The following is a 16,456-nucleotide window of genomic DNA, read 5'->3' on the forward strand; positions in this document are numbered from 1 at the left end:
GGCATGGGGTCCCATGCTTGATTTTTCTAAGAAGAAAAACCTATACCCATTTTGTTGATTAATTAATCTGAGGTAAGTTTGGGTCGATGGGGATGATTCTGAAACGTATAGAATATGCTATACCAATGGGCATATCGATTTGTAATTTAATATGTTCTTTTTTTAAAAAATGATTTAATTTATAATTGTTAAATCAAAATATGTATTTTATATTAGAATCTGATAAGTGTCGTATATTGAATGATTAATTTTTTATATTTAATCAAATTCAATATAACGTATCGGCTTACTGCACAATTTGAGAGGTTAAGTTGCATGTTGAACTCATTGACATTATTCATTTGATTTGAGCCAATGGACCCCTAAGCTAACTTTTTGGCATCTTATTTCACAGTGATTGTCTTTATTAGGTACAAAGCATAACTAAAGAAACAAAAACAACATATACAATTGCATACATGGGCTCAAACATACTTGAAATATATCCTACAACAATAATAACTTAAGCTCGAAAGACAATTGTTCTTACAATTAAGATTAAATGAACCAAACATGTGATTAACTTGATAAATAAAAAGTGCAAAACCGATTAATAGCTTCAATTAACCAAAGCATGAGGATCGGTCAAACTATAAATACTCTACATGCCTGTTAATTGTATTTACAAAATTATATATATATATATATACACATGCATATATTAGGGTAACGATCATCACAAGTTTGGGAGATTGCCCTTTTAGCCCAGTTTGATTAGACTTGGAGCCCAAATGCTGACTTTCATCTTGGGTTAATCTTAGACCTTAAATCAAGAGCCCATTAACCTTATCAGATATGGAGAAAATTTCCTGCTCAAGCTCAATGAGCCCAAGGTGAAATTAGGCTAATTGCACATACCCCAACTTGAAAAAGATAACCATATTTTATGCTGGAGACAAAGGGATAAGGAGACAAAAGTCCTTCCCTAACACCTCATTTTTTTAGTATCTAACCTTATAAAATGAATATTATATATATATAATAATCCATAAAATAAAATAAATACAAATAGAGACATGAATTATAGACAAAAAAGAGTCAAACCCAACTGACAACAACTCCACCTACTCATCCTTTTCCATGTAATAAGAATAGATACAAAGAATTGCTAAATCTCAATCCCCCCCAACCCAGTCTGTACTGCTGAAAGTTCACCAAAGTCTTCCCCCCCTTTGCATGTTTTCCCATTGCTTCAGTACCCTGTTGGAAACTCACAGTTCCCATATCCTGCAATGCAAAGAAAGAAAAAAAAAAAGGAGGTTTTAATGGCAGGCAATGAATGAGATTAGCCCCACATTTTAATGGCTACAGATAGGCAATATTGGGACAAAAAGATGAGACAAGTTGCAGATATTTATGATGAATTTCTGCCCTAATTGTTCCCTAGTGTTCAATTTGCAACCAGGAAAGTTTTCCAACTTTCCCCAATGGGTATATATCCTAACTTTCTCTCAATTTTAAATGGGAAAAAACCCAAATCTACTTAGAGCTTAGGGTAGGCAAATGGGCATTATTCATTTGTACTACAAGATTAGCCAAATCAAGGTACAAGCCTAGAAATAATGTTGGTGATCATTTAAAATGGGACTAAAAATTCAAATGAACCATATGATATTTATTTTAGTTGTTGGATATGAAATTTATTATGGAGAGAAAAAGAATAAAAATACGTACTAGGAGGTTGCGAGACTACGTAAGCAGCACCGCCGAAGTCGCACGTGCCGGTCCCACGCGTCTTCTTTTGATAGTAACTATTGAAAGCATAGGAGGCATGTGCATCGAGGGTGTTAGGACTATAACATGTTGCACCTGGTTGAATAGGCTTGCAATCAGCCCCTCCCTCACCACAAGCATAGTCCAACGCCGCCTGCAGCGTCTTCTCGCCGGCATTCTTGTTGGCCACGCACCACGTCTGTCCTACCGACGTCTTCGACACCTCGCCGGTCGCCGGAACCTGACTCGTGTTCCCGTTGACCGGTGTTGACTGGCCACTTTCGAGCTCCTCTTTTGTTAGTGGTATGTTATATACCTTTTGTTCGTTAGGGTAAAATAACCCATAATTTCTTTCTGACGTAGGACCTGATTTCTGATTCTCATTGAACAAAGCAAACAGGTAAACGTTAAGTGGGTCCTGGGGCCTCAAAGGGGTCCCATTTCCACTCAAAACTCTTCGTACCAAGTTACCATTATACGACGCCGCATTGGCTTCGCTTGCACCAATTTCGTTCTCGTCTCCCATTGAGGGCCACCCTGTTTCAGTGACCACCATCTTCACGTCATCGTATTTGAGAGCCGACATGGCAGCGAAAACGGCGTCGATTTGAGCTTCGAAAAGGCTGTTGTACTTCAACCCGCTGCCGGAATCAACCACACCGGGGTTCCCCTTGAACAAAGCGTAGTCGAGTGAGATTTGATCGGAGTTAGCCGAGTATGCAAAGAAGGGATACGCATTGACCATGAGGTAGGAGTCGGTTTGTTTCAAGAAATCCAACATGGGTTTGATCACAGGTTCGACCAAGTCCGGTTTGAATGATCCGGCTGAAGAAGGGTATGAGTTTTGCAAGGCGCTGAGGGCTATGGGGGAAGAGATTTTGATGTTGGAATCCAAGTTGAATTTCACCAAGGAAGCATGAACGTTTTTCATGGCTGGTACGACGTAGCTTGTCGTGTTTTTGGGGTCGACGAAGACTTCGTTCCCGACAGCGATGGCTTCGATCTTCGTTGCCGGGTAGAACTTGGAGATGTTGGATTGAACCCAATTGTCAGCGAAGGACTGGTCGGCCGCGGCTGAGGCGAGAAGCTCGTTGGGAAGAGCAGCCATCACGCTGATCCCGGAGTTCGCCAAAGCTGTCAGGACCGTGGCGTCGGTGTCGTAGAGCTTCACTTTCTCTACCCCAATAGATTTCAAGAGTTCCACAACTTTGTCTGGCGAAGGCAAGTCGTTGGCCACACGACCATAATTAATCCCGATCGAACCAGCATCTGCAACAAAAAAAATGTATAACAAAACGTTAAAAGACAAAAGCAAGTTTCGAGTTTCCATGTTAGTGTTCAGAGACATGGAGAAACATGTCTTGTAAAGATGGAAAGTACTGTTTTTCGTTGGTACCTGAAAACCCTATGGCTGAAAGGAGAAGAACAAGAAGAGAGAAAGCCTGATAAGCCATGCTCTGAACCTGGAAGAAGCAGAGCATGAGAAGAAACAATGCCAGAAAATGGAGATTAGCAGAGAAATTAATTTCAGAGGTGGGGGGATTATCATGTAGTTATATAGAGGGAGTGGGTTAGTGGGAAACAAGAGAGTGGGGTCATGGGTTAACATGTGGGGGGGACCCACTTAGGGAGCTTGGCGTTAGCCAAAAAGTGGGTCGAAGCCCACCAACTCGACCGTTTTTCTTCACTGTTTCTTAGGTTTTGATTTTAGATTTGCAGTGGGACATCCCATCGTTGTCAAACACGTGTCCTCCATGGACATGGATCAGCCAATCAGTAGGTTCAAAATTGATGATCAAGAGATGCTTTCATTGTCTTTTATGTCGATGGATGATTGATGGCTGGAAATTTTGCTTAGGCTTCTGTTTCTTTTCCCTAAATTCGAACGTTGGGTTGGGGTTTGACAGCTAATTGTTGGTTTGGTTTATTCTTGGATCATAATTTATGCTTCAATTGGTTGCACATGTATTTGATATTCTTTTCATAATATCACACAGCATTAGAATATTTTATTATTAATATAAAAATAAATACGTGATGTAAAATTATAAGTAAAAAATAAAAAATTTCTATTCATATTTGATCGACAAAAATTCTTGACTTGATTCGATCTTTCATTTGATGTTCTTTTGGTAATATCATGCAACAACTAAATCTAGATACGTGATATAACAGGTTGGTCCCATATCTACTAAAACATTTGAGGTCCACTCTTCCATAGATCTTGCTCAAGTCTTTTTCTTAAATTGAGGGAGCATTTGTGATCTTAACATGTTGCTTCCTTAGCTAGAGACTTCACTTTCATTAAAACTAAATCATGTTTATATTTCACTTTACGTTATTTTCGATTTTGGTTAAAGTGTAAATACGCGATTAATGAAAAGTCTAACCAAAGTTTCATCATGTTTAAAATATGTGTTGGATGGTGTTTATGATAACCAAAAAAACTTGGGCAATCCCATACCAAAATCATAAATAATTATCTTAAAATACTAGGTAGGGAACAACATGATTCATTGTCCATTGATAAATAACCCCATTAGCAATTTTCTTATGGACTTTTGTCTCCATTATTAGGGTTCACACTTTCAACCCTTAGCTAACAAGTTTCTCATTCTGATTTGCTTGATTGAACCATTTTCTTTGGCAATATTTACAAATGATTATCAATATTTTATCATATTTGAATGAGAACAATGTAAAAATGAATGTAAAATTTTTTTTCCATCAATAGAATTGAACCTGTTGACTCAGAGAAATTGTTTTAGGCCTTTTAAAAGGAGATAAGTGCAATGAAGAGATATATGCAACTTGCAAGTAGCTATCCAAACTTCCAATGTGAAAATGTTCAAAGGCTTTGAAGTTGGATAACAACATCAGCACTCGAATGAAGAAAAGACAAGACTAAAGAAAAAGGCTGGTTATACGTATTAATCTTAAACCCTATTAATCATAATTTATACCCAAAATTGACCATTTACCCACTCACTCAACTTAATTAATTATTAATCAGATAATTAAATCTAATCAATTCCTTTCCTTCTTGAACTTGAAAACAATTATCAATAATAAAAGCTTGTGTGGTTTAGATAAAAACTGAATATACACCACAACAGTTCATTAAACCTTTTCAAAACAAGATAACTCTTGTTTTTTAGTACAAGGATTCGATTTAAAATCAATTGATGATAAGTATAGTGATCATTGTTATATTTAAATTCTTAATATTTTAATATAATTGATGTGTGATTTTTTATCATTATTCGCATGCAGGGACAACGAATTTATCACCAGAATAATTTATAAAAGAACCAACGAATAGAGATAACAACTGCTATAAAACTACGTTGAACTTTTTCGTGCAAACTTTCTCTTGCAAAGAATTTATTGTCAAAGAAATCTTTGGTCTGAAATCAATCTGGTCGCCTCACACTCACCTGCTTGGAGAACTTTGTAGAATTTGTCAATGGTGATATCATATTTTGAGATAGAGGGAGGCTCGTGCATGCTTGTTGGCCAGGGGATAGAGACAGGGAATCGATGGCATCACCAATTTGAAGCAGCTGTTGTTGACGAAGAAACAAAACAAAAAATTAACATTAAGATAGTGTTGGGAATTTGTATGTTGGGTCTCAAAGGGTCATTGGGTTCACATCTGTTCACCAGAAATCTCAGAGAATATCATGGCTACCGAGGTAAAATGTTAGTTCTATTTTATTTTATTTTGAGCACAAATCCTAATCAAAGGCAACACAAAAGATCCAAGTTATCATGCTCACCACCACTCATGTGCTAAAGTATATTCAACGTGGTAGTAGAGCAAAGTATCGATAGAATTTCATTTGGAGACGTCTTGGAAAGAAAAGATGAATAAAGAAAACGAATTCGTAGTTTAATACTGATAATGAATGAATGGGAATTAATTAATTTTAAGATATAAGTTTATTATATAAATTATAGGATATTTTACCATAAATTTAAAAGTGTAAGGATATTTTACCATAAATTATATACTACTAACTTAAAAGTCAAGGTAAGTAACATAATAAACCCAAATTCTATGTATAGGTAAGCAATGAAGTATTTGGAATTTAAAAGAAGTATGAACTACAATTTTCTTAATAGCTAAAGAATATAGCTTTTATGTAAGCAATTTGGACTTCACTCAAGGGCTAAAGGGAGGAGGAAATCAAGAACAAAACCTCACCAAAATTGAAGGAAAAGTCCAAAGTCCCAACCCATTAGATGCACCTTTCCTTAGTGTAAACGTTAGAATTTGGTGAATTTCAGTTGGGAAAAAAAGGACATGGAACCACAGATTTAATTTTTCCTTGACTTGTTTTGTTTGAAGGAGTGTCCTATCATCAAGTGACCCCTGTGACCTTTACCCTTTTGAGGCTTAATAAGAAAGAAAATTTTCATGTGCTTGGTTAGTTGGGGAGAGTTTTTTTAGTGTAGGAAAAGGGCAGGTGAGGATTGGGCAAGTTTTCCTTTTGGTCCCCAACATGCAAGGCTTTTTTGAATACCTGGCCTTGATTTTACGAGCTTTGATGATAACTTCAATGTGAATGAACAAGTCGGCAGGTTTCTGTTCACCAAGATTGTCTTCATGGGGGTTGGCTTTGTTGCTTAGGTCGGTAGCCCTTCTTTTCTATAAAAATCTTTTATAACGTCCAAAGTCCACATCTGCTCGTCTATAATTACAAAATTCTTCCTTATCCGATGTAAGATTTCATAACATTTACTTCCACCCGAATTCATAATTCCCTTATTACATATCGAGTCATGCTGCATACCCCATCCATTGACATTGAAATCGGGTTCAAATCCCCTTCAATTGAAAGCCTTAAGAAAGAGTACACTAGCAATTTGTTCTTTCTTAAGGGCTGTTGTTGGATGTGTAAATACCACCTCTTTCGACAAATAGTGTACTTAAAAGGCCTAAACAAAGTCCTACAAATTTCAATGTTTGTACAATTTGCTCCCATGAGAAGCAACCACAATTTTGGTGTATGGGAAATTTCTATGGTATTAAGAAAGCTTTTATTTGCCCCATTAATATTTGCTAGCCTAAGCACATCTCACTTGTTCTTGTGAAAGAAGGAAATTAAATGGAAGGATTGACATTTCTGATTTGACATATGTGAAAAGAAGGAAATTGTTGACTAAAGTTATTGCATATAGCTTTCATTGTTTTGAATTTTTTTTTGTGATTAATTTTTTTGTAAATTTATTTTTTTATACTCTATTAAATGGATTAATGTTGTCACTTTATAAATGTGTAAAATTTTTTTCGAAATAAATATTTTTAAAATTACTAGTAGTTATTGCTTAGATTTTTAAATCTAACTTATTAACAATGTGATAATATTTGATTCATTGATATGTGTAGAATTTATACACCGATACAGTGTCCAATATAATTTTTTTTTTATTCTCAAATTTACCCTCAAAAAGCTCAATTATGTCTAAAAATCCAAAATAGATTTTGGGCTAAGGATTGGGCTTGGGCTTTTGTTGTTTTAACGACTGAACTGAGTTTAAACTAGATTTGGACTCCAAGTCATAAAACCTTTCAAAACGACATCGTATGCTTGCAAGCATTAATCATAGTTATTTTTCATGCAAAATTATGAATTCATCATTAACAAAGAAATTACTGAAAATTGTGCAGTCAAAAAATAAATTTTAACTGCTTACTGTAGATTGCTATCTTGGAAGAACAATTCTTTGATTAGTCCCCAACATTATTTATGGACTGTTGACAATAATTCAAAACATTAATGAAAGAGATGCAAACCCAGGGAATCCTACTAATACAAAGACTTTTAGTTTAAGGGGACGCAACCTATATGTAACCAGAACATTCAACTGGACTTCAACTTATTATTGGTGGCTCATCACCCTCTGGGGGCTTAGGTACACCTGGAGGGAAAATACTAGGGAGGTCTATGAGGGTGATGCCCGGGTTGGTCTCTCAGGACAAGGAGGGTGAGGTGGGTGAGGTGGATGAGGAGGATGAGGCGGGTGAGGAGGGAATGGTCGTGGCGGTGGCCGTGGTGGTGGAGGCTCTGCATAGCCACACATCCCATACAGGCATCGGACTCTCCAAGGGCATCTGTTACCACATCTACCGCAGTTAAAGGGACTAAGGTTGGTATTGGTGCAGATCCCCCTGCAGCATTGCCGAGTAAAGGGACATCTAATCCCACACAAGCCGCAGTGAGCAACATCACTGGCAACATCAACACATTGGTCCCTGCAACATCGCATCCGAGCTGTGGCTGGATGTTTTCCCTGCTCACACACCCATGGCCTAAACCTGCACCCACCTGGTCTCGGCCTTGGGTTCGCTACATTCCTCATCAGCCAAGGTGATGAGCCACCCACAGTTGAATTTTGTTGCACCCATTTCGGTTTTGCATCAGTTTCTACCACCAAAAGTGGCAGCAGGATAGCAATAAAAGCATTGGCTAGTCGGTTCATCATGCAGATACACAAAAGTCAGTAGGAAGCTGTCAATATTTATATATCTAGGAAAAGGTGGTTAGTTGTTCATGTTTTTCTTACACTATTTTATGTATCAAGCAAGGTGTGTAAGGGCGTGAAGCAAGCTGTTTCCCTCATGCATAAAATAATAAGTAAATTGAAAGATTAAAAAAGGGGCTTCTTTTCCTGGTGAACAGGGTCTTTCATAGGCTAAACCTGGGGCTGAGTGCATCATTACAATTCCATGGACATAAAAGCATGTTTACAGCCTCCTAAACCCCCTGTCACATGCTTTTGCAGAGTTCGGCCGTGATTATTATCAATTGGTTTTTTGGTTTTAAGTTGAATGTCGTTCTTAAAAATTTAAGAGATGTTCATATAAAATGCATTTTGGAGAAGAAATATTCACTTTTCCATAACTAAAAACCAAAACCATGACATTTTCAGCTAGCAAACATAATTAATTACCCAACTTATACCTTTAAGGATCTCAAGCTTAAGTTCATATGTGAATAAATAATCTAATAATAGTAAACATAATTTATTCTTAATAACTGCATTAAGTCATGACATGGAACATTTAGAAAAATAGAAGTCCACTTTGGCAAGTGAAACAAAACCAGCAAATCAAATCGGGGCACAACATCAAATGCTAATATATGTGTATGTGAGGAGAGAAATATGAGAGGGGGACAAAGAAAGAAGAGAGGAAGCAAGGGAAGGGAGGGCAGGGGAAGAAGGAGAGAATAATTTGGCCAAGCAAATGGAGGAGAAAAGGCAACACAACTCAAGTGTGAGTCAACACAAGTTCCTTCAACAATGGTTGCACTTCTTTTTTGATCTCTTTCTTGGCCATTGTACCTTCAAGTCCAGCTTCCTCCTTCTTCTTCACCTCCAAGAGAGCAACAAGTCTACCCATTTTTGGTTTCTCTGGGTAATCCTGGCTCTCGGAAATTATCTCATGGTAGAGGATCACATTGCAGATAGTATGGATAAAAGGGTAGGCAATGCTAACAATTTTGGATTACAGAAGTTGCATTTCCATGGCAGTCAGACGTTTGAGTGGTACTTTTTTATTCATTCTAATGTTTTTCATTGCTCTTCCTATAACACTAGAATGAAAATTTTAATTTAATATATTCTGTAACATAAACTATAAATTATATATTCTCAATCGTCTACTTAAAAAAAAAAAATCAAGTATACAAGATATTGAATAAACTTTAATACTTTATTTAAATATGTATCTTTATTACAAAAATACCACAAAATTTTCATGGTTCAATAAATATTGATAAAATTTTGTGTATAATTATTATTTTTAATTAATTATTAACATGCTATTGATTTTCTCATTGAATTTTACCATAAAAAATTAATTATCTCGAAATTATATATTAAGAATTCTATTAGGATTAGTAATTCACGGTTATTTAAAATTCTATGATGAATATTCCTCTAATTTTCTTCTCCCACTATATTAATAGGTTTTCTTTTTCTTCTTTGGATTAGGACTTCATGGTTTTTAAGGAACAAGCTTTTTCTTTGGAATTTATTGAAGAAAATCCCTCCTCGGAAAAGCCAATGAACATGGTGGTTTCTGCATTGGGTAATTCTCGTTCTTCCTTAATTCTCTTTCATGTTAATGTGTTGATGCTAAATGGCTATTCTCAATGGGGGAAACTAATCGTTATCATGAACAGGTATTGAACAGAAGATGGAAGCTATGAATAAAAACGAAGGGGAAGAAAAGGAGGAATCATATTGCCTTTGCAATCTCCCTGATGATCTCTTGAGAATTATCTTGAGTTACTTATCAGTTCTCGATTACATCAACTTTCGTGCTGTTTGCAAGTGTTGGCGTCTAGCTTTCTCCAAGTTTGCTGCTGTTTTATCACAAGAAAAACCAGGAAGGGAGCTTCCATGTTTTCTGGTCTTGAAGAGAGAACATTCAGTAGACAAGTCAATAATGTCTGATTACCACCGCCCGGTATTACACACGACAGGCATGTTGGGGAGTTTGTGTTCTTCTTCTTCGTCCAGGCGTATTTACAGAACCAACATGCCAGAACTATGCGGAACAAGAATCCTGTTGTCCAAGTACGGATGGTTGCTGCTCTTCAGGTCTGGAGGGATCGATTCTTCAGAACTTTACTTCTTCAATCCCTTCTCCAGGGCAAAGATTCTACTCCCCTTTTTGGATGTATCAATGTTACTTAACCCTGTTTTCGCCATATCTGCTCCACCAACATCACCAGATTGCATGGTTTTCATCATAAGTTATGTGGAACCCAATCAAGATTACATTCATCTGTGCAGCCGAGGAGATTCTGCTTGGAACTGCGTCAGTGCTGGGCACAATGGTCCGGCTCTTAATGTAGTCTTCGCCAAGGGAATATGGTATTGCTTACATGCACTTGGAGATCTGGTTGCATATGATCCTGCTCACCTTTGTTACAATCTTCTTGACATAAAAGACTACTCTCCTGGTCATTTTACATTCGTTTCGTATCCTGTCAGTCGCGGGGAACAAATTTTTCTTCGCGTTCATGGCCTGCGGTGTTTCGAAGTTCCATTAGTGCATTATTCCGAACCATTGGTGGCTAAAGAAATAGTTTGCCAAGCTGATGGAAAGCTGAACTACCAGGATTGTGAGTACTTGTTCCGCACAGATGTCAAGGAAGCAATTGTTCAGGAAAAGGGTCTGGTCTCAGTTGATTCTTTCAATGTGGATGCATGGTGTGCCGGGCTTGATGCAGATGATGATGATGCTATAGAGTTCCGGTGGCATTGGTTTACAAACAAACGCACAGCGCTGTATCGTTTGCATGGAACAAGTTGCCATTACAACCATGATTGCTCGACATTTGTGATGTGGGTCGAACCTGTTTGGGTTCAACCTTCCCCCAACTTGAGCTGGAATCTCTGATTTTCTTATATGCAGTTCTGTCTTTGTCTTTGAAATCATTCTAACAAGAAATGAAACACATGCAATTATTTATAATATAATGAATTCTTGTTTTAAAGAGAAAAAGATTGCCAACCTAGCTACCTGTTCATCTGTTTGGGCAACCTGTAGGAAGAGGAATGCTTGATATTCTAAGCAAAAACATATATATATATATATATCTGTTATCTTGTTCGTTTCTTTATGGCTAATCTCAGTAGAAAACTCGAATGTCACCCAAGATGGAGGCTGAGGAAATAATTAAAACTGAAGAGAAGAAACCCTACTGTCTTTGCCGTCTCCCGGAAGATGTTCTGACAATTATATTGAGGTATTTATCAGTCCTTGATTACATCCAATTCCGTGCTGTTTCCAAGTGTTGGCGTCTGGCCTTCTCCAGTAGTGCTTCTTCTACTACATCACAACAACATCCAGAAAGAGAGCTTCCATGGTTTGTGGTCTTGAAGACAGAGCCAGTACTAGGGATGTTTCATTGGGTCTGCATGCCCGGTATTCCACACAGCAGGCTTGTTGGCGAACCTGTCTTCTAGCCTTGCTTACAGGATCCACATGCCAGAACTATGCCGAAACACGAATCCTGTTGTCCAAGTACGGGTAGCTGCTTCTTTTTGGTTCTGATCAAGGCAATAAATTCTTCTCCAAGGCCAAAATTGTGCTTCCCTTCATGGACGTAACCAAGTTACTTAGCCCTCTGTTTGACATATCTGCTCCACCTACATCACCAGATTGCATGGTTTTCATCGCACATTGTGTCAAGCGCTTACATGTTGGGATTGATCTGTGCAGAAAAGGAGAATCTAATTGGACTAGCTATGGAGGTGGGTGTGAAGGGGCCGATTATCAATGCAGTCTTTGCTAAGGGAATATTGTACTATTTGCATTCTAATGGACAACTTAACGCATTCGATGCTGTTCATCACAACTACATCCATATTGCTCATATACAAGGCCTTGGTTCTGACTTTTACACTTTCTCTAGACTCGTTTCATATACTTTCAAGCTTGGAGAATTAGTTCTTCTTCGCATTCATGCTTGTTTTGGGTGTTATGAAATTGCATTATCTTCTCCTCATGCATTGGTGGCGACAATAATAGACTGCATACGAGGATTCAGAATATTTGTTCCCCACAGATGTTAAAGAGGCTATTGAACGTGAAAGAGAAGTGACATCTGTTGATTCTTTTAATCCGGGTGCATGGTGCCTAGTGTATCGTTCTGGTGGCACTTTTGAGTGTAGGTGGCATCAATTTACAAGCGACCGAACAGTGTACTATGATTTGGAGGAACTAAGCTGTCATGTAAGAAACGAGTGCTCGACATTTTTGATGTGGTTTGATCCTCTTGGGGTTGAACCCTCTGACCCTCTCCTAACTTGACTTGGACTTGATTGCTCTGTGAAAAGCAATGTCAACTGTTATCAAGAGATCGAAACAAATGGAAAGAAGAAAATGGAATGCAAAGGGAAAGCACACACAGATAGATTGGCTGCCATAGAAAGTGCCCAAACCAGCCATTCGACCTTTTGTTAGCCCAAAATGGAGGACAAAATTCTTGGCCATATTATCTATTTTTTGAGAATTTCTTTGTTATGGAGTATGGAACCCAGTTCTCAACTTGTTTCATGGGCTAGGCATTTGGGTTTTATGGCAGTGTAGCCTTCTTCATTGCTTTTTGGGCCTTTTCTTATCATTTACTTGGATTCTAATCAGCCTTCATTTCTCACTCTCGTCCAATTCTTTCTTTCCTTATCCTTCTTCTTCCCAAACTACTTCCATTTCTTTTTCTGCCATGTACCTATTTGGAATATAGTATATGCTATGTAGTTTGATGGGTGTAGTTTCAATGATTTCCAAGTGAAAGTGCTACGCAATGCAAGAATTGCTATCCAAAAATTATCAAAGAGCTTATATATTTGTATCTCACTCGAACTTTAAACGAATTGTTAATTTCATATTCAAATTCGTTTCAAATTTGAATGTAAAATTTTTTAACCTTACATAATCAGTCAGATAAATCCAAATGCCCAAAAATTAAATACCCATTAATGCCACCTCTATTCCTTTTGTTTTGAAATCATCCTAACAAGAATCTTAATAAATAAGAAGGACAGACATGCACTAAGCCTACCTTTAAAGGATCTGAAGCTTAAGTTCACATTTAAATAAATAATCTAATAATAGTAAACATAACATGTTCTTAATAAATGCATGAAGTCATGACATGGAACATTTATAAAAGTAATATGTGAGGAGAGAAACATGAGAGAGGGACAAAGGGAGAAGAGAGGAAGGAAGGGAAGGGAGGGAAGGGGAAGAAGGAGAGAATAATCTGGCCAAGAAAATGGAGGAGAAAAGGCAACACAACTCAAGTCTAAGTCAACACAAGTTCCCTCAACAATGGTGCACTTCTCTTTTGATCTCTTTCTTGGCCATTGTACCTTCAAGTCAAGCTTTCGACTATGGCAAAGCCCTCTCTCAAAGCCTCCTCTACTTTGAATCCCAACGCTCCGGCCGGTTACCCTACAATCAAAGAGTCACCTGGCGCCACCATTCTGGCCTCACCGACGGCCTAGAACAAGGGGTAAGGATCCCATTTTCACCACCACCTCCATGTAGACTAAGAACCCAATGTTTCTTTAGCATCAAATTTTTCATTTTTTCCGTAAGAAAAATGGTTGGATTTCGCCATGTTAGCAAGTAGAGCTATTGTTTTACGTTGAGACATGATTGCAATGTATAAGGTATCTTGTTGTGTATGAAAAGGTGGACTTGGTGGGAGGGTACTACGACGCCGGAGACAATGTGAAGTTCGGCCTGCCGATGGCATTCACCATCACAATGCTGTCATGGGGTGTCATCGAATATGGAGATGAAATCGCGGGAGCCGGAGAGTATAGTCACGCGCTTGAGGCAATAAAATGGGGAACCGATTATTTCATCAAAGCTCACACGCGCCCAAATGTCTTGTGGGCTGAGGTAATAATAAGAACCAAGTACTCTTTGCACACACTTCCCTTGCAAATGCAAGTTTGTCAATTACTGTTGGCCATTGATGTAATTCCATGATGTTAACTATAGGTTGGCGATGGTGACACTGATCATTACTGTTGGCAGCGGCCGGAGGACATGACAACTTCCCGGCAAGCCTACAAGGTGGATGAAAACAACCCAGGGTCGGACATCGCCGGTGAGACGGCGGCGGCAATGGCGTCAGCCTCCATTGTGTTTAGGAAAACAAACCCACATTACTCTCACCTACTGTTGCAACATGCACAACAGGTAAGCTAAGTTTTAATCAAGTTGCCAAGTACAGGTTTGCACTATTCACCAAAACCACTATGCTTTGGTTACCATAACCAAAATTAAAGGAAGGGTTTTAACTAATCCCTCATTTCAATTAATTTCTTGCTTTAATTAATATATTTGAATGAACTAAAAAAAGGGTCTTCTTTTTTCTTTCTTTTTTTCTTGAATTTGGGGCAGTTGTTTGAGTTTGGAGACAAGTTTAGAGGGAAGTATGATGAAAGTAGTGTTAAGGTGGTGAAAGGATACTATCCGTCGGTGAGTGGGTTCAAAGATGAGCTGTTGTGGGCAGCTTTGTGGCTATACAAGGCCACCAACAAGGAGGATTATTTGAGGTATGCTTTGGAGATGGCAGATGAATTTGGTGGGATCACTTGGGCAATTACTGAGTTTAGCTGGGATGTCAAGTTTGCTGGTCTTCAGATCATTGCTTCTATGGTAACTATCTACACCTGTACGTGTACATACACATAAACACATAAACTTTTCGTGTACAAATATAAAATTTTCACATTTTGATTTAAAAGAATTGTTATAACATTGGGTTCAATGCTAAAATTGCTAACACTCACTGTTCCAATGTCAAATGTAATGTTGCCGCAGTTGCTGATGGAAGAGAGGCATAGGACGATGAAGCACAAGGATGTATTGGAACAGTATCGTTCAAAGGCTGAATATTATATCTGTGCTTGCCTTAACAAGAACAGCAATGTGACTGATAATGTGGAGCGCACCCCAAGAGGTTTATTGTACACCCGCCAGTGGAACAACATGCAATATGTGTCCAATGCAGCATTCCTTCTCAGTGTCTACTCTGATCATCTCCGAGCCTCGAATCAGCGGCTGAGATGCGACGTTGGCGAGGTGGGTCCGGAAGAAGTCTTTGCATTTGCTAAATCTCAGGTTGATTACATCTTGGGAGCTAATCCTATGGCCATGAGCTACTTGGTTGGGTATGGTTCGAGGTACCCTCAAAGGATGCACCACAGAGGGGGGTCCATCGAATCTTACAGAGAGAACAAGGGCTTTATTGGGTGCACTCAGGGGTATGATGATTGGTTTCAGAGAGATGATCCAAATCCTAATGTTGTTGTCGGGGCCCTGGTTGGTGGGCCAGATAAGATGGATCAGTTCAGTGATGATAGGAAGAATTTCATGCAGACAGAGGCCTGTACCTATAACACTGCAAGCCTGGTTGGGGTTTTGGCTAAAATGCATGGCCTGAAAGAGGACAGAGATTTTGACATTCCTTTAGTTGCTTCAAGCTAGGCCAAAAAGTGAGGTTCTTAGTTCTCACATTCTTATACAAACAGAAAAAGAAGAACAAAAAGAAGTTTAAACAGAATGAAAAAGAGAATTGATTTATTTATCAAGCTGAATAAAGGTTCCAATTTCCTCATTGAAGCACCTTTTTCCATGTGAAACTATATTTGAAATGTTTGTGCTAAGGCAAAAATAGACCCCTTTTTTCTTAATTTGAAGTGAAAGCATTGAACTTTATTCAGTCTTATCACAACCGAAACTTATAACGGGAAAGACTCGAACCTAATTGCACATGCATCAATCGTTGAGTCAAATGCAAATCAAATATAATGTTGATTATCCATGGATTTGGATGTATCTCGTTAGCTCTGCACCGACCAACATAGTTTGTCAATTTTTGTGGCTCATATTCATTGTCAAAAAAGTACCATAAGTCAACAAAGCCATTGGAGTGTCTTCTCTCTCTCTCTCTCTATATATATATAATATTAATTTTGGAACCATATGAATCAACCAATCTTATCCCTACTGCTGGTTTCCTTTAATCAAGGATGCAACTAGACTCCAAAACTGAAAAGCTCAACATCAATGTTCTCACAGCCAAATTTGCTATGTCATCGGCTACAAATTTGCCACATGAATGGTAAACCAGACAACAATCAAGCAAAGATTCAATGTCCC

The 16,456-nt window shown here is 38.2% G+C and overlaps 3 protein-coding genes across 3 annotated transcripts; 1 reads left to right on the forward strand and 2 right to left on the reverse strand.

Moving 5' to 3' along the window:
- On the reverse strand, positions 1,034 to 3,320 carry LOC18593437 (glucan endo-1,3-beta-glucosidase 12). The gene is made up of 3 exons (XM_018125243.1): positions 3,149 to 3,320; positions 1,714 to 3,021; positions 1,034 to 1,266 (listed from the first exon to the last, which is right to left on the reverse strand). Exons 1-3 carry the CDS (start codon positions 3,231 to 3,233, stop codon positions 1,232 to 1,234), a joined length of 1,428 nt encoding a protein of 475 aa, XP_017980732.1. The 5' UTR covers positions 3,234 to 3,320; the 3' UTR covers positions 1,034 to 1,231.
- LOC18593438 (stigma-specific STIG1-like protein 4) lies at positions 7,702 to 9,160 on the reverse strand. The gene is made up of 2 exons (XM_018124165.1): positions 9,103 to 9,160; positions 7,702 to 8,183 (listed from the first exon to the last, which is right to left on the reverse strand). The coding sequence occupies exons 1-2, from the start codon at positions 9,158 to 9,160 to the stop codon at positions 7,702 to 7,704; spliced, it is 540 nt and encodes a 179-aa protein (XP_017979654.1).
- Positions 13,510 to 16,234, forward strand: LOC18593441 (endoglucanase 11). The gene is made up of 5 exons (XM_007020659.2): positions 13,510 to 13,790; positions 13,973 to 14,185; positions 14,288 to 14,488; positions 14,693 to 14,950; positions 15,116 to 16,234. The coding sequence occupies exons 1-5, from the start codon at positions 13,551 to 13,553 to the stop codon at positions 15,779 to 15,781; spliced, it is 1,578 nt and encodes a 525-aa protein (XP_007020721.2). The 5' UTR covers positions 13,510 to 13,550; the 3' UTR covers positions 15,782 to 16,234.

The sequence above is a fragment of the Theobroma cacao genome, chromosome 7 (assembly GCF_000208745.1).
Source record: "Theobroma cacao cultivar B97-61/B2 chromosome 7, Criollo_cocoa_genome_V2, whole genome shotgun sequence".
NCBI lineage: Eukaryota > Viridiplantae > Streptophyta > Magnoliopsida > Malvales > Malvaceae > Theobroma > Theobroma cacao.

What these genes read in the sequence shown, in the direction of transcription:
- LOC18593437 (XM_018125243.1), bottom strand. Translation starts at nt 3,233, where the DNA reads ATGCTCTGCTTCTTCCAGGTTCAGAGCATGGCTTATCAGGCTTTCTCT. An exon ending in TTCAGCCATAGGGTTTTCAG is followed by an intron (nt 3,022 to 3,148) that starts GTACCAACGAAA and finishes TTTTTGTTGCAG; the next exon opens with ATGCTGGTTCGATCGGGATT. An exon ending in CGTAGTCTCGCAACCTCCTA is followed by an intron (nt 1,267 to 1,713) that starts GTACGTATTTTT and finishes TTTGCATTGCAG; the next exon opens with GATATGGGAACTGTGAGTTT.
- LOC18593438 (XM_018124165.1), bottom strand. Translation starts at nt 9,160, where the DNA reads ATGGGTAGACTTGTTGCTCTCTTGGAGGTGAAGAAGAAGGAGGAAGCT. An exon ending in GGAGGAAGCTGGACTTGAAG is followed by an intron (nt 8,184 to 9,102) that starts GTACAATGGCCA and finishes TTTTGGTGGTAG; the next exon opens with AAACTGATGCAAAACCGAAA.
- LOC18593441 (XM_007020659.2), top strand. Translation starts at nt 13,551, where the DNA reads ATGGAGGAGAAAAGGCAACACAACTCAAGTCTAAGTCAACACAAGTTC. An exon ending in CAAATGTCTTGTGGGCTGAG is followed by an intron (nt 14,186 to 14,287) that starts GTAATAATAAGA and finishes TGTTAACTATAG; the next exon opens with GTTGGCGATGGTGACACTGA. An exon ending in TTCAGATCATTGCTTCTATG is followed by an intron (nt 14,951 to 15,115) that starts GTAACTATCTAC and finishes ATGTTGCCGCAG; the next exon opens with TTGCTGATGGAAGAGAGGCA.